General features: G+C 43.6%; 2 protein-coding genes across 4 annotated transcripts in view; both read left to right on the top strand.

The window, feature by feature from the left end:
• Positions 1-16,954, top strand: part of LOC308329318 (natural resistance-associated macrophage protein 2-like) — a 33,419-nt gene extending 16,465 nt beyond the window's left edge. The window contains exons 9-18 of one of the 2 annotated variants that reach the window (XR_013965376.1): positions 1,163-1,318; positions 1,847-2,005; positions 2,142-2,228; positions 3,363-3,482; positions 4,108-4,257; positions 4,888-4,961; positions 6,323-6,476; positions 8,061-8,114; positions 15,473-15,652; positions 15,764-16,954. Coding sequence is in view for 1 of the 2 variants with exons in the window: in XM_080783566.1 (XP_080639692.1) it covers positions 1,163-1,318; positions 1,847-2,005; positions 2,142-2,228; positions 3,363-3,482; positions 4,108-4,257; positions 4,888-4,961; positions 6,323-6,476; positions 8,061-8,114; positions 15,473-15,550 (1,032 nt within the window). In the remaining variant the exon portion in view is untranslated. Of the gene's footprint in view, positions 1-1,162; positions 1,319-1,846; positions 2,006-2,141; positions 2,229-3,362; positions 3,483-4,107; positions 4,258-4,887; positions 4,962-6,322; positions 6,477-8,060; positions 8,115-15,472 lie in introns of both variants that reach the window. The other variant, XM_080783566.1, reaches the window with a different exon arrangement.
• Positions 8,624-12,877, top strand: LOC308329458 (uncharacterized protein). Of its 2 annotated transcripts, none has more exons than XM_080783769.1 (2): positions 8,624-11,222; positions 11,338-12,877. In XM_080783769.1, exon 1 carries the CDS (start codon positions 9,665-9,667, stop codon positions 10,058-10,060), a length of 396 nt encoding a protein of 131 aa, XP_080639895.1. In that variant the 5' UTR covers positions 8,624-9,664; the 3' UTR covers positions 10,061-11,222; positions 11,338-12,877. The 2 variants fall into 2 exon arrangements, with proteins under 2 accessions (XP_080639895.1, XP_080639894.1); XM_080783768.1 differs by having other exon boundaries at positions 8,624-11,235.
• Positions 16,955-17,460: the final 506 nt, after the last annotated feature.

Below are 17,460 nucleotides of genomic sequence, written 5' to 3'. Positions count from 1 at the left end.
GGGAGTCAAGGTTCAAGGTTATCTTTATTTGTCTCCCTTGGGAAAAAAATGTCTTGGAGACAGAGTCACAGCTGCATACAAATAACAGACATGTTCACATACGAAAAGAAAAAACACCATGAAACACCCACATACACACACACAAAAAAAGAGATATTGCACACATTCCCTTGATAAAGTGCAACTATAGTCATTAAAGTATAGTCAAGAAAGAGTCTCTTTTTAAATGGGCTGTCATAATATCTTTGTGGTTTTCACACGATAGTATGTATATATCCGGCCGGCTGTGGCTCAGGAGGTAGAGCAGGTCGTCCAATGATCCCTGGCTCGGCGGTTCGAATCCCGGCTCCTCCTCCTGTCCACATAATGGAATTGTCCTTGGGCAAGACACTGAACCCTACGTTGCCTCCAATGAGTCGGTCGGTGTGAGCTCGCCATAATCGGTGTGTGAATGTGGGAAGTGAGGACGCTGCAGGCGTCGACTGTTCGCCTCGTCACCTCTCAATGTATGAATGAATGAACCATTGTAAGCACTTTGAGTAGGCGCGTAGTGCATAGAAAAGCGCCATGAAAATGCAATTCATTATTATATCCCTAGTATGTCCTGGTCGCCCCAGACCAGGCAGAGCTGCTGAAGGGCATGTTATGACTGTCTCATCTTTCCCCTAGTATGTCCTGGTCGCCCCAGACCAGGCAGAGCTGCTGAAGGGCATGTTATGACTGTCTCATCTTTCCCTAGTATGTCCTGGTCGCCCCAGACCAGGGAGAGCTACTGAAGGGCATGTTATGACTGTCTCATCTTTCCCTAGTATGTCCTGGTCGCCCCAGACCAGACGGAGCTTCTGAAGGCCATGTTATGACTGTCTCATCTTTCCCTAGTATGTCCTGGTCGCCCCAGACCAGGGAGAGCTGCTGAAGGGCATGTTATGACTGTCTCATCTTTTCCCTAGTATGTCCTGGTCGCCCCAGACCAGGGAGAGCTGTTGAAGGAGATGTTATGACTGTCTCATCTTTTCCCTAGTATGTCCTGGTCGCCCCAGACCAGGGGGAGCTGCTGAAGGGCATGTTATGACTGTCTCATCTTTTCCCTAGTATGTCTTGGTCGCCCCAGACCAGGGAGAGCTGCTGAAGGGCATGTTATGACTGTCTCATCTTTCCCTAGTATGTCCTGGTCGCCCCAGACCAGGGGGAGCTGTTGAAGGGGATGTTTCTCCCGTACTGCGAGGGCTGTCAGTCTGCCCAGCTGGTGCAGGCGGTGGGCATCGTGGGAGCCGTCATCATGCCCCATAACATCTACCTGCACTCAGCGCTCGTCAAGGTGAGGAAATAACAGGATATAAATGGATAGCATGGCTTTTTGTTGTAATGCTTCAACTTAAAGATGGAGTGCCACGATTTTGTTTCCACCCTAAAACATGATCTTTAGGTATTATTATAATATAAGGAGGAAGAACCTTTTTCCAAAAAGTGTACAGTATTTTGTTAAAATCACGCTTTTATGTGGACACGCCCACCAGTTCATTAAGTTTGCCTGGTGGGTGGTGATCCACCTGAACTGAAGCCACACCCACACAGCTGTAGTTGTATGATAAAGGGGGAGGGGTTAGGGGAGGAGCTGATAGTGTGATGTCACTATATTACTGTTTATTTCATTGGCCCGTTTGACTGGGTTCAGCCTCCAGGAAGAAACCCTGAATACAAAGTTAATACACCATTGCACATAAAAACGACTCCAGGGTGTCTAATGAAGTACTGTCACCTCATAGACACATGAAAAACTGGAAAAATACAAAAATGTGGCACTCCATCTTCAACTTAACTTCATGTTTCTCCTCTTGCCTCCTAGTCTCGGGCGATCGACCGCGGGAACAAGAAGGAGGTGAAAGAGGCCAACAAGTACTACTTCATAGAGTCCACCGTCGCTCTCTTCATCTCCTTCCTCATCAACGTGTTCGTCGTAGCCGTGTTCGCCCAAGCTTTCTACAACAAGACCAACATCGAAGTGGTGGGTGCATATTTAATATACTGTAAACCAACATGGAAGTGGTGGGTGCATATTTAATATACTGTAACGTTGGAATAATTGCTGTTTAGGCTTGCATTATCCATGCTTAATAATTGTTTGTTCCATGTTGGTGCAGAATGAGATGTGCAACAAGACGGGCAGCCCTCACACGGACCTGTTTCCTCTCAACAACAACACGCTGGAGGTGGACATCTACAAAGGGGTAAATAATATGTACCTTGTTGTTAACACCATCTTTCCATCTTTGTGACGCGACTGTGTAGAAGGAAGCGCCCTCAGAGTAGCTGCTATTGTGCATGTTGACTCACTAGAAACACCTCAGAGTAGCTGCTATTGTGCATGTTGACTCACTAGAAACACTATGATACACCAGTGGGTCTCAAAGTGTCCTTGAGTGTGTTCCAAATGGCTATCGATCTCTACCTTCTGACTCGTATGCCGTGTTCTCTGGGTGTTTTACAGGGAGTGGTGCTGGGCTGTTTCTGACTGTTCTCTGGGTGTTTTACAGGGGGTGGTGCTGGGCTGTTTCTGACTGTTCTCTGGGTGTTTTACAGGGAGTGGTGCTGGGCTGTTTCTGACTGTTCTCTGGGTGTTTTACAGGGGGTGGTGCTGGGCTGTTTCTGACTGTTCTCTGGGTGTTTTACAGGGGGTGGTGCTGGGCTGTTTCTGACTGTTCTCTGGGTGTTTTACAGGGGGTGGTGCTGGGCTGTTTCTGACTGTTCTCTGGGTGTTTTACAGGGGGTGGTGCTGGGCTGTTTCTGACTGTTCTCTGGGTGTTTTACAGGGGGTGGTGCTGGGCTGTTTCTGACTGTTCTCTGGGTGTTTTACAGGGGGTGGTGCTGGGCTGTTTCTGACTGTTCTCTGGGTGTTTTACAGGGAGTGGTGCTGGGCTGTTTCTGACTGTTCTCTGGGTGTTTTACAGGGGGTGGTGCTGGGCTGTTTCTGACTGTTCTCTGGGTGTTTTACAGGGAGTGGTGCTGGGCTGTTTCTGACTGTTCTCTGGGTGTTTTACAGGGGGTGGTGCTGGGCTGTTTCTGACTGTTCTCTGGGTGTTTTACAGGGAGTGGTGCTGGGCTGTTTCTGACTGTTCTCTGGGTGTCTTACAGGGAGTGGTGCTGGGCTGTTTCTGACTGTTCTCTGGGTGTTTTACAGGGAGTGGTGCTGGGCTGTTTCTGACTGTTCTCTGGGTGTTTTACAGGGAGTGGTGCTGGGCTGTTTCTGACTGTTCTCTGGGTGTTTTACAGGGAGTGGTGCTGGGCTGTTTCTGACTGTTCTCTGGGTGTTTTACAGGGAGTGGTGCTGGGCTGTTTCTGACTGTTCTCTGGGTGTTTTACAGGGGGTGGTGCTGGGCTGTTTCTTCGGCCCTGCTGCGCTCTACATCTGGGCCATCGGCATCCTGGCTGCTGGGCAGAGCTCTACCATGACGGGCACTTACTCTGGACAGTTTGTCATGGAGGTATAACTACTCTATTACTACACTACACTTTGGACAGTTTGTCATGGAGGTAATTCAGCAAATGAGTTAATAGCACAGGCAGACTCTTCACATACTAGAGCATGTCTGAAATACATGTCAGAGCTGATATCGACATGTAAATATGAAAGAAATGCTTAAACATGTAGCTAGGTGTTAATGTTAGAGACCACAGAAGACATGTAAATATGAAAGAAATGCTTAAACATGTAGCTATAGGTGTAATGTTAGAGACCACAGAAGACATGTAAATATGAAATACATGCTTAAACATGTAGCTAGGTGTTAATGTTAGAGACCACAGAAGTGAACCTTTCAAGCCTGTTTTCTCAACTCTCTGTTTTCTGCAAGACATTACTCTATAAGCTATATCTCCAAAACTGGTGGGTCAAACTGAACAACCAATATGTCAATTTGAAGCTATGATTCCCTGCTTTCACATGACATGAAAAAATGAAAATATAAATGGCAGTCCCTCAGTCAGATCTGGTCACAAATGTGTCCGTAGCAAAGTCTTTTAGATTAGCTTTTTTTTTGTATGAGCAAAGGGCTTTCTGAACCTGCGTTGGTCCCGTTTCTCCCCTCAAATGTAACTTGTTTCCCTCAGGGCTTTCTGAACCTGCGTTGGTCGCGTTTCGCCCGTGTCCTGCTGACGCGTTCCATCGCCATCACGCCAACCCTCCTGGTGGCCATCTTCCAGGACGTGCAGCATCTGACCGGCATGAACGACTTCCTCAACGTGCTACAGAGCATGCAGGTGAGCATGAACGACTTCCTCAACGTGCTACAGAGCATGCAGGTCAGGATCGTAGTAGATTTAGCTGTTTTTCTTTTCTTTAGAAAGAGACCGTGAAAATGTGTGCAAATCTTTTAATGCCCGGTACATATGTTGTTTAAATCGAACATTCTTTTGCTCAAATCTTTGCTTCTTTGACGTTATTGGCGTAATTCATCGAAAAATCTCCCACTGTAATAATTACGTCAATTAAATTGACTTAATGAAAAAATAAAAAATAAACGTTATTTACATTTTTTATTCTTTTACAAAAAAAAGAAATGGCATTCAAATTATGTCGTCTAGAGCTGCTACTAGGGGTGGCAATAAGGGGGTTAAGACCTGAGGCAGATTCTACATTATGCCTTCAAAAACAGCAGATATACAAGCTCACAGGGCGAAAATAGCGTTTGTTCACCACCAAGTGTCACTGTTTCATAGCCTAACACACAGACACACACAGGCCAGGGAGGAGGGCCAGTACAGTACAGTACAAGTACAGTACAAATACAGTACAGCACCACTCACTTCAGACGGGTCTGATTCTTTTTTAGAAATATGTAATTTGTGTTTCCGTCAGCTATATTGATTGTTTATGTTCTCATTCAACAGCTGCCGTTTGCCTTGATCCCCATCTTGACCTTCACCAGTCTAACGTCCATCATGAGCGAATTCGCAAATGGAATGTAAGTGAAATCTCAATGTTTCAAACGTTTTAAGTCTGCATATTCAGACTCCTTGTGTTCTCCTGAACCATCTACGGTTATCCAGGGTGTTAGCACGCAATGCTTTAAGTGAAATCTGAGAGTTTAAGGACAAAGTGTTGACATTTTTAAGGTTGCTGTAGAAAATCTGCCACAGAATTGTCATAAAACAACGTGTCCATATATGTGACCAAATTTGACTGAGAGCCTGCCATCGCGCAAATTCCAGTTTTTCACCAGAGGAGAGAGGAAAAAAGAAAATCTTTATCCAAAATGAGTTAATAGCACAGGCAGACTCTTCTCATACTAGAGCATGTCTGAAATAAGTGTCAGAGCTGAAATCGACATGTAAATATGAAATAAATGCATAAACATGTACTGTAGCTAGGTGTAATGTTAGAGACCACAGAAGTGAACCTTTCAAGCCTGTTTTCTCAACTCGCTGTTTCTCTGCAAGACATTATACTCTATAAGCCATATCTCCAAAACTGGTGGGTCAAACTGAACAACCAATATGTACAATTTACAATTTACAATTTAGGCATTTAGCAGACGCTCTTAATCCAGAGCGACTTACATTAAGCAAGAACAAAAAGCATGGGGAATACATCACATAAAAACATTTATCATGAAACATGCGTATGTCAATTTGAAGCTATGATTCCCTGCTTACATATGACATGGAAAAAACGAAAATTCAAAAAAGTCCAATGGCAGTCCCTCAGTCAAATTTGGCCACATATATTTTATTTTATGGTCCAATACTCCAATGTACAGTAGGTAGGTATGTGTATATCTGTGTCTGAGCTGTCTGTTTTGTTTTGTCTTCATCATATAATGTAAAAGTCAATACAAATATTATTGGAGACAAAAGTAAGGGGCGACTGTAATAATGAATTGCATTTTTATAGCGCTTTTCCAAGTGCTCAAAGCGCTTTACAAAGGTTCATTCATTCATACATTGGGAGGTGAAGGTTCATTCATTCATACATTGGGAGGTGAAGCGGCGAACAGTCGACGCCAGCGTCCTCACTTCCAATGATCCATGGGTCGGCGGTTCGAATCCCGGCTCCTCCTCCTCCGGTCTACATGTCGAAGTGTCCTTGGGCAAAGACACTGAACCCCAAATTGCTCCCGATGTGCTGGTTGGTGCCTTGCATGGCCTCCGCTGCCATCGGTGTGTGAATGTGTGTGTGAATGGGTGAATGTAATGCGCAATCTATGTAAAGCGCCTTGGATAAAGGCGCTAGTATATAAATGCACCATTTACCATTTAAAACAAACACTTTGTGTGTGTGTGTGTGTGTGTGTGTGTGTGTGTGTGTGTGCTCCTCCTCGTGCAGGGTGTGGAAGATCTCCGGGGGCGTGGTGATCCTGTGTGTGTGTGCCATCAACATGTACTTTGTGGTGGACTACGTTCAGAACCTGAACACCGTCCCTCTCTACGTGGTGGCCTCCCTCCTGTCCATAGCCTACCTGTGCTTCGTGGGATACCTGGTGAGTAGGGCTGTAGGGTGTAGGGTGTAGGGTGTAGGCTGTAGGGCTGTAGGGTGTAGGGCTGTAGGGTGTAGGGCTGTAGGGTGTAGGGGTGTCTCTACGTGGTGGCATCCCTCCTGTCCATAGCCTACCTGTGCTTCGTGGGATACCTGGTGAGTGATGATGGGGTCACACCTCAACACTTAAAAGTGCATTAACCGATTCCGTACATAGGACGTTGCCACACGTCATAGGGACCCCCACCGACGTGTACATAGGATGTATGAGGACGTTTTAGCGCATCCTCAATGATACGGGGCGAAATAAGACTATTCTGAATTTTTTCCTCTTTTTTTTTTTGGGCCGTTCGCCTTTCGGCTGACGTATGCTACGCTCTGGTCTCATATTAGCTTACCGTTGACTTAGCTGTGTGTGAAAGAACGACTCGTCTCTCCTGATCCAGGGCGCTCTCCGTGGTTATGAACGGATCGATATACTGGCGCTTCATTTCTGCTCCTCATCCGTCTCTCCCGCAAAATATGAACGCTTTTTGGATCATATATCGTATAAATTAAAACGATCGCAATGTAAGCTAGCAATGTAAAGTAAACCTTTTTTTGTAGATTGTTTCCGGGTCGTGGGTTTCAGAGTAAAAGCCACCAGACAACTCTGGCACCCCAGAGCTCCTATTTTGAAGAACTTCCGGCATAACCCATTCTGGGCGGGAACCCCTTTTGGTGTTTTATGCATGATGTTTATACTTTAGCTATTGAAAAATAGCAGATCTACAAGCTTGTAGATCTGCTATTTTTTTAAATGTGGCGCAAATCTTTGAATATATATTCTTTCAGAGGGAACGTTTTTTAACTCAAATCCTTGCTTCTGGAAGGTCCCTGGAACTACATATTTTCAGTTGGGGGTCCGCAGCCAAATACAGACAATTTACATGAAAACCTTTAGGATTTTTTAGAATCGGCCTCAGGTCTAAATTGAGTAAAGGACCATACCAGTGGTTTGGCATTACGGTCAAAGCTGCACAATCATCTGTGTATTACATATGACTGAAGATGTAAATACACACATTTTATGACGCTGGTATGGTCCTTTTAACTAAGCCATCCTTTTAAAGTTATTTTTTACATGTGAGGCTACTATGTTCATTTTATCCAATCCAATCCAATCCACTTTGTTTCAACCTTGTTGTATAAAAATGTGCTTTATAAATAAAGTGCTGTACACAAAGAAATACTAAAAAAAGCAGCAACAACAACAACAGTACATAAACAGGGCAACATAAGGACACAATGCAGTGGAAGCAGCAACTCTTAATCAGCATGTTCAAATGCCAAGGAGTACAAGTGAGTTTTCAGACGTGATTTAAACACAGATTGAGAAGCTCTGACATGAGGTGGAAGTTCATTCCACAGTGTGGTGGGTGCTACAACAGAAAATTACCTACAGTATCCCCCCGGAATTTCAGCTTTGATTTAGGGATCTTGAGAAGTGACTGGTCAGTCGACCTCAGGGCCCATGTCGATACTTTGTTTTGATTGCATGTCGTGGGTGTTGCTGACCTCTTCCTTCTCTCTCTCTCTCTCTCTCCAGTCGTGGCATTGTCTGGTTGCCTTGGGGGTCTCCTGTCTGGACTGCGGCAGCAGGGTAAGCACTAGACCTGCTGTGTTAGTCGAGGAAACGTATGAGGAGTACGACTCCTAAAAAACAGACTGTAACCGTCCCCCGGCCAGCGTTCCGTCTCCTCCTCCTCCGTCACCACGGAGAGACTGAGCCCTGCTTAGATATGGGACGGGCTGGGGGGGGTCCCGAGCACGTTGTGTGGTCGGCTGGGTGTCTTTAGAAGAGGGAGGGGAGTCTTCACACTGTGTCTTAGAGCTCCCAGCAATATGCCAACCCACTGGCAAAAATGTTCTTTTTTTATTTTCTCTGTGGAGACTAAGGGCCGATTGATTCATAGTCCTATTTTACAGCCGAATAAAAGTCGGTTTGGCGCTATAGAGCCTACAATGTGACGTCATTTGGCTCTGTAGAGCCTACAATGTGACGTCATTTGGCTCTGTAGAGCCTACAATGTGACGTCATTTGAGGTTCGGGGGGGGGGAGGGCGGGTACCGTCCTAAAATCGACTCTTCGGTGCTACTGAAAATTTCTGACGAGCCGAAATCATTTGGGCACTACAGCGCCGAAACAGCGGTAAAATAGGAGTATGAATCGGCCCTTAAGGGCTCCCTTTTCGTTTCCGCTAAACCCCTTATCCCTAAACTTCTTTGCCTTTTCTTACTATTTTACAAAACATTTTTGAATAGTTAAAATGGCCAGTCTACAATCTCACAATGTACTGTTAATGTAGATTGGCTAGTTGAACTATTCAAAGAAAAATCTAAATAGTAAAAAAAAAGGCAAAGAAGTTTCGGGATAAGGGTGACGAAAATGGAGCCCCAGATGTCGGCCAGTTCACTCTCCTTCAGCCCTCCTCTTAACGGTGGTGCGCCTCTATTTTCATTCTGAATAACAACAACTCTACACATTGTAATGGGAGTTTGTTTCTGCCCTAGTGTTGAAACGTTTCTACGCTAGTGTTGAAACGTTGTGAACTTTAATAATGTATTTTATAACCCGGGATCTAAGACACAGTGTGCAGACTTCCCCTTCCTCTTCTGAAGTACGTATTTTAGTGTTTGTCGGGACGTGCGTTGCAGTGGACTTCCTGTTTTAAGGCCGCGTATCAACACGTTCGTCGTACATTACAAGCACCAGCAACTAGACAGACATGGTGACATTTTGATGCCAACTCCTTATCGTTTTTGATTTACATTTAAATCAAGTCTTCACCTTTTTTGTTTGTTAGGAAAAATTCACTATTGTTTCTCATCCTCCCAGCCTGTCGGTGCCGATCAGTGTTTTCACAGCTCTCTAGTCTCTACCCTGTAATTGTATAGGTAGTAAAACAACTATTGTTACACTGTTTATGTTTAACCATTTCTCTTCTCACGGTCGGTGGGGTACGGAATACGGACGGGGGAGTGAAGTCCAGCACTTTGGCTTCGACTTCCACTTTCCTTCATAGTGGTTTATTATTAGCGCTCAACGGTGAGTCTCCCGGAGTACTGGCTCATAAACAATCTGGCTTTAAGGTGGTGAGGTGACCACCGAACTACAACATGACGTCACTGAGGTGACCACCGAACTACAACATGACGTCACTGAGCCGCGGTGAAGAGCAAACCACCGCCGCCACCGCTCCAGCCCTTCTCTCTGTTTTTTACTCACCACCGCCGCTCAACGTTATTTCAGCTCCGGTGGTCACCTCACCACCGGAGCGGTGGTCACCTCACCACCGGAGCGGTGGTCAGCTCACCACCGGAGCGGTGGTCACCTCACCACCGGAGCGGTGGTCACCTCACCACCGGAGCGGTGGTCACCTCACCACCGGAGCGGTGGTCTGGTCACCACCGGAGCGGTGGTCACCTCACCACCGGAGCGGTGGTCACCTCACCACCGGAGCGGTGGTCACCTCACCACCGGAGCGGTGGTCACCTCACCACCGGAGCGGTGGTCAGCTCGCCACCGAAGATCCAGACTATGAATAGGCCTTAAGAGTCCCATTGATAGTGTGAAATAGAGGGACGGGTGTGTCGGATAAATGAACTGGAAGAGTGGGAAAAGAACGGAATCCCGCACACCGTCTTCACTTACAGAAAGAAATATATATAAGAAAATTGGATGGTCAGACCTTCATCGGGCATTGAAGGTCTGACCGACGGAAACTGAAAAGTGCTGCTTAACCCATTCTGACCTGAGATCAGATTCATACGAGGTTTCCACTGGACACACACTGCTCTGATTAACCCATTCTGACCTGAGATCAGATTCTAAAAATGTCACAGTCGTTCTTAGATTTTTCAAAAATAGCAGACCTACAAGCTCGTAGCGCGCCACTCGGTGGCGCGCTATGAGCTTGTAGATCTGCTGTTTTTCAATAGCTAAAGCATAACATAATGCTAACACCAAAACGGGTTCCAGTTCAGAATGGGTTAAATATAGTTCTGTAAGTGAAGACGGTGTGAGGGATTAAAAATGTATTGGAGTATTAAAGCGTATTAAAGAGTATTAAAGAGTATTAAAGCGCTTACTGTTGAGCTCTAATACCGACCACAGCACCGATGTGTTGATAGATTACCATCAATTAGTTTTACCAACAGAAATGCTAACAAAATGTATTATTATTATTGTTCTTTTTTCTTTTGTCACATTTTATTTGTGTATTTGCAGGATCAAAGGGGGGCTTTATGACAAAGTGCTTAATACAAGTGTGTACAGGGGAAGGGTATACTTGGTATTTAAGGGACTACTAATATCAGTAAGCTTATTTCCAGTTGACACACCCTGCAGCCCGTATTGTGTGAGAAGCCACCAGGGTCTGTGTTCAGTTTGTTTCTTTAAATGACTTTAAAAATATGTACTGTCTAGCTGTGTCAGATGCACAGTTATCTGATGTGTATACTATATAGATACTCATTTTAGTCATTCCATTGAATGAATAAGCAGTGAGTCAGGTAAGAATTGACATACCGGTCGGTATAGCAGAGTAAAAAATATTCAAAGTAATTGCAAGTTGAAGCACGTCCCTAGAGCTCCCAAATCGGTGTCCATTTACCATGATGAGTGGTGCTGGTCAGTTGTGCTGGTCAGTGGTGCTGGTCAGTGGTGGTGCTGGTCAGTTGTGCTGGTCAGTGGTGCTGGTCAGTGGTGGTGCTGGTCAGTGGTGGTGGTCAGTGGTGCTGGTCAGTGGTGGTGCTGGTCAGTGGTGGTGCTGGTCAGTGGTGGTGCTGGTCAGTGGTGCTGGTCAGTGGTGCTGGTCAGGCAGACCAGCTCCCAAAAGTGCACCGACATCGAAATGGCAAAATTAAGCGATGGATTTGTGGACAGAAATCTAGCCTTTAATCGTAAGTCAGACCAACACGAGGCAGAGGTTTGCTTGTTGTTCACAAATAACACCCTGGATGTAAATATTCAGTGATGATTAAAAACGTGGATTTAGGTTTGTCTTTTTTGCGACGAATGCTGCGAAAAAAGATTTTTATTCAGCATCATGTCATGTCGTGTGTTATGCAATATATATATCCGGTTTTTTTTTGTCTTTGAGAGTATTGAGATTTTTTTGTTGTTGTTATAATACTATTGTCATTTTGCCATCCAACCTGAATCAAATCTGAAGGAAAAAAACGTTTGTTTCATAATCATAGTATATATTCTGTTGATCAAGAGTTTTTAAAATATATTTTATACATCAATAAATGTTACAATTACATTACAGGGATTCAGGTCAGGTTTTACACGTTAAGCTGTGGAGCATAATGAGCTCTATTGACGTTGCGCTTCCTCCAACCTAATTAAAAAAAACTACCTTTTTCTCTTTGTGAGTTTACTTGGGAAAATACTAATCCACATCCAGATCGACCCCATGACTTTGAAGGGAATCTGAGAGGGAAGGGATTTCTTTTTGTGTGTGTCTCTTAGTGTTGTTGGAAATCGGAAATTATAGTGGTGCTTTTTGACAGAAGCCCTACTGTTCCAGGAAATGCATATACATGTAGGTGGAAATATTGGCCTTTTCACTCTAGAGTGACTTTGGGTCATTTCCCTTCTCGCTCTCTTAAGAACAGTACTGTACTGTACTGTACTGTACTTTAGTTAAACCAAGGATCCAGAATCTTGAGTCTGGAATCTGGGTCGTCGTTTGGCAATGTGCATGCCCTTTGGGATGGTGTGTTGCCATAGAGAAACACCACAAAAATAATTTCAAAACTCATTTTTAATTAGATGGCTGGTGGCTGTTCACGTGAATATTTAGGAATCTACAGTACAGTAGTATAATTATGACAGCTGGCTTTTGAAAATCAGGTTCAGTGATTAAATTAGTAATACAATGGACTACTAGATGGTGTCCAAACGCACCGTTATTGCATTATTTTCTGTTAACGACCACCATGGTTTTCTGTGTTCACTGAGATAAAGGAGATGACAAAATGTGACTGTACTTTGTTTTAGACTTTTTGTTGTGAGGCTTCATTGGTCCAGGATCTGTCGTGCCTCCCTTCTTTCTGAAACAATAAGGACTTGACACTGACAATTGCCCATTTGGACTGTTTGTGAGAGCAGAGATTTAAATGTAGTTTACGTCTGTAGATAATAAGTTAAATATACACACTGAATGAATGTCTGTCCTTTTCTTTGCTACTAAAATGCAACACGCCATGTATCCAAAAATAAATGGAAAAAACATGGATGAATGGACATTTGGTGGTGTCTTGCGTCTTAATGTGTGCAGAATAATTACTTATGTTTGACTATTTCATCCTCACAAAAAAGGCCATGCAGTAATCCTGGTCTCTAAACTATACCTCCCCCTGGCCAGCCGGGGCGCCTGATGGAGGGGAAAGGAACTGGTTGGAATAACGTGTTCCTTCCACGCACTACGTCCAACCTGACCCCCCTGTCAGGTGAAAAGAAGCAGCTTGGACTCCTCATGCATAGAAGGAAGCATGAGGTCAGTCCGCTGCCCCCCCCCAGGTTGGCAGAGGAAGTGTAGAGCCCAGGATTACTTTAGATAATTGACACTGGGTGAAAAAAATTGGTTGCAAAATCTTCAATCTACAAGCTCACAGTGTGTCGCACTGACACACTGTGTGAGCTTAACGATCTGCTATTTTCAATGTGAAACACGATGTGTGCAACCAGGTATAAAATATATATAAAATATAACTGCTGAGTACTTTAAATTGACAATTCCCGTTTGTGTTTACTTACATTGCAAGCTGTCATTTTCTCTTGAAACGGATGTCCCAGCAGTAAGTAGAATATTCATCTGAATAATTTTGCTCACGACACCCAAGTTGTAAATCATGAATCATCGCACTGTTGAAGCAATATTTTGTTTTGCATAACATACATTATTTATTATAACATTGCAATGCTAGTTTGATGATGCTTGTTTCTTTTTTTTTCTTTTCCAATCACCAATCATGGCTTTCTTTGTCATAAATTCTTTGCTATCTAATGATGATGATGATGATTTTAACCCATTCAGGTCTGACGTCGAAATTTTAAAAGAAAAGTTTTCTAAATCATGCAAATTTTTTGAAAGATTGAACGATTTTTCAAAAATAGCAGACCTATAAGTTCATAGCTATGAGCTTGTAGATCTTCTATTTTTCAGTAGCTAAATTATAACACCAAAAGGGGGTCCCGCTCAAAATGGTTTAATATCCAACAAGAAGATAATATTTCCACGATCTTTGAATCTGTAAATCTTTGTAAAAACGAAAACATTCCTGCCTACAGTCCTTTTCCTGCCTACTGTACAAACAATACATTGGCACCAAGTCACGTGATTAGCTCCAGGTTGCAATAATTGCAATGTCATCATAACATGATTATGATCTTAGTATCTTATTAGTAGGTTATCATAACATATTATGATCTTAGTATCTTAGTAGTAGGTTACAGCCATACAACGTCTTCCAAAAGGCCAAATGTCTGTACGATGCTTGATTTGACAAAAACATAGAATTAAAGGGGAGATCTAAAATGAGCCGGTTTAGACTTTAACCACATTAACCCAGATGTTCCTGTTCTTGGCATGTCATTATAGTGGCGACTCGCGAGAGTTCTAAAAACAAAATAGCCTAGGTCTATATATGCGTAATTTACGCTTTGTGTCACAGAGTGAAAATACATCTACAGCTTATTATAACATATCATATACCGTGTGACACCATCGTGTACGACGGAGTAGGAAACGGTATTCAAGTGGTCAAAGCATCTTGTTAAAATGTTCTATAAGCTATACCTCTTTGGTCTAGTAGCCAGCCCACAGAGCCCAGACATGTTGAGTACACCAAGGTTTTATGTTATAAATGTTTAGTATGGGTCCCCAGCATGTAGAAACTGATGATGTAAATGTTTAGTATGGGTCCCCAGCATGTAGAAACTGATGATGTAAATGTTTAGTATGGGTCCCCAGCATGTAGAAACTGATGATGTAAATGTTTAGTATGGGTCCCCAGCATGTAGAAACTGATGATATAAATGTTTGGTATGGGTCCCCAGCATGTAGAAACTGCCGGATGCTAACTTACTTGCAATTATGTTGAGCAATTTTTATAATTAGCATAATATGTGACCATACCATTAACAACCTATATAGAAGGCAAAATATTCAAAATGTCATCATGCTTTATGTAGCATGTGACGTGTCAAACTAGGGGGTTTTCATGATGCTGAATCCATTCCAAGCATTAGTTTTTGCAAAGACCGTTTTTTAGCCCAATGAGTGTTTTTGTTTTGCCAAAATTCAATTCAGACACACGGAATGTTTACGGCTTCTATAACACCACTTCAAAGATCCTATAACTTCACCCTTTGTCATCGGCCTTCTGATTGGTCCCTGACTGACCAACCAGCAGGCTCTTTCTGCCTTACTGTTCCGCCCCCTGGTTCCGCCTTGTTTATGTTGAATTTGCTAAAAACATATTTTTTTTGGATAAAACCAATGCTGCACCTGGGATGTTCCTTTTTACTGACGCCAAGTTTAAAATAAGAATTGAAAAACACAGAATATCAATACGAAGCAACTGATATTTCAATGGTAGTGGATGGAGAGAGAGAGGATTTTTGTCCAACCAAGAAACGTCAACCAATGGGTGTGAATACAACCAGGGGCGGGACTTGACAAAGGGTGAATTTAGCCCTTCACTATAAACCCCGCCCCCCAAAAAAGCGATCGTCCAATCAATGCCGATCCAAATAGTTTAGCAAACGGTTGCTATGCAGGTCAAGCTTTCTTCGCTCACGCTATAACGTGCCTATTGGACTATAAGGATGGGTTGGAGGAGGAGGGACTTATAGTGAAGGGCTATTTGATTCAAGGTGTTTTAATCACGTGTCACGTTACGTTACTGATAGCGTCTCCCTTGTCTCCCCTTTTGATTTTCTTTCAGATGCGCCTGGGACTGTCAGGGCACACTGACATTTACTTGTTGAACGACATGGACACTGACGCAATGGTTGAGAGATAGCGGCACGTTTTTTTAAAGGCATGAACTTTACTATGGCTGGCATGATACACGCACACGCCTGCAGAAAGGACTCATGCAAGGCGAGAGAACCTTGGTTTTAGGGTTTAGGGACCATCGTGGACACTAGGCCAGTACAGTCCATCTTTACCCTGGTTTTAGGTGGGACCATCGTGGACACTAGGCCAGTACAGTCCATCTTTACCCTGGTTTTAGGTGGGACCATCGTGGACACTAGGCCAGTACAGTCCATCTTTACCCTGGTTTAGGGTTTAGGGACCATCGTGGACACTAGGCCAGTACAGTCCATCTTTACCCTGGCTTTAGGGTTTAGGGACCATCGTGGACACTAGGCCAGTACAGTCCATCTTTACCCTGGCTTTAGGGTTTAGGGACCATCGTGGACACTAGGCCAGTACAGTCCATCTTTACCCTGGTTTTAGGTGGGACCACTGTGGACACTAGGCCAGTACAGTCCATCTTTACCCTGGCTTTAGGTGGGACCACTGTGGACACTAGGCCAGTACAGTCCAGTCCATCTTTTCCCTGCAGCCACAGTTTGGATTTGACTGTGTGTGCACCTTCTTTTGAGCCCTTTTTTTTATTTGTGTGCCTCTGGTTGTTCCAAGTGCCCTTAATTAACCCATTCTGACCTGAGATCAGATTCTAAAAATGTTCTTCTACATCCTGACAGTTTTCTGAAAAAGCCTATGTGTCTATGTCAGTCGTTCTTCGATTTTTCAAAAAATAGCAGACCTAGAAGCTCGTAGCGCGCCACTCGTTGGCGCGCTATGAGCTTGTAGATCTGCTATTTTTCAATAGCTAAAGCATAACATATAATGCTAACACCAAAACGGGTTCCCGCCCAATCTTACTTCTAGTGCAGTGGTTCCCAAAGTGGGGTCCGGCGGGGACCCCCAGGGGTCCTTGAGAGAGTTCCAGGGGGTCCCCATCTAAATGATATTTAGGAACCAAAATGGACCCTTATGGGTCTGTAACTCAGAGAGTGTACAAAAAACATTTATACAAATCTCAGAGTTACATCAACATTCATTTTACGATTTTATGTATTGGGGGTCCCAGAGATAGAAATGCCATTAAATATAGGGGTCCCAGAGCCTAATTCAGGTCAAACCGGGGGGCCCTAGAGCCGTAAAGATCTTCTCTCATGGGGGTCCTTGGCATGTCTTTTCAAATTGGGGGGTTCCGCAGGATAATGAGTATCATTTTGGGGGTTCCTTGACATGAAAAGGTTTGGGAACCACTGTTCTAGTGTTTATTTTTTATTTTTTTCTTGCTTGCCTGTCGTGATGAAAATCCATGCAGACTTAATACCTATAACTTTAACCACTCGAGCCCTGTTATTACTACGTCCGGAAATGGTAGATCTACAAGCTCACAACGTGTTTCATTATGATGTGTTGTGAGCTTGTAGATCTACAAGCTCACAACGCGTTTCATTAGGATGTGTTGTGAGCTTGTAGATCTACAAGCTCACAACGTGTTTCATTATGATGTGTTGTGAGCTTGTAGATCTACAAGCTCACAACGTGTTTCATTATGATGTGTTGTGAGCTTGTACATTGAGCTATTTTGTTGTTTTTTCAAAGATTTGGGAAAATATTGGGGCAAAAGAATGTTTCGGAGGAGGAGAAAAAAATGACAAATGTTTTATTGTGACATGCCCAAAATAGGAACACTTGAGGTTAAAGTGGTTCAAACCATTATTTCAAGATAAAAAATATATTATATTAATAAAAATAATTCAAAATCAAAAACTCAAAATCAATCAAAAAGGGTAAATGTATGTATGGCACCCATTATGGTTTAATTGTCCTTGTCATTAACTATAACTATAAACAAATGTCCGTAATGCTGCTAAACTAAAGCCAGCCCAGTATGACAATCCAAAG

Source organism: Protomyctophum bolini, assembly GCF_963924005.1.
Source record: "Protomyctophum bolini genome assembly, chromosome: 2".
Lineage (NCBI taxonomy): Eukaryota > Metazoa > Chordata > Actinopteri > Myctophiformes > Myctophidae > Protomyctophum > Protomyctophum bolini.
This window is presented reverse-complemented; position numbering and strand designations above follow the sequence as displayed.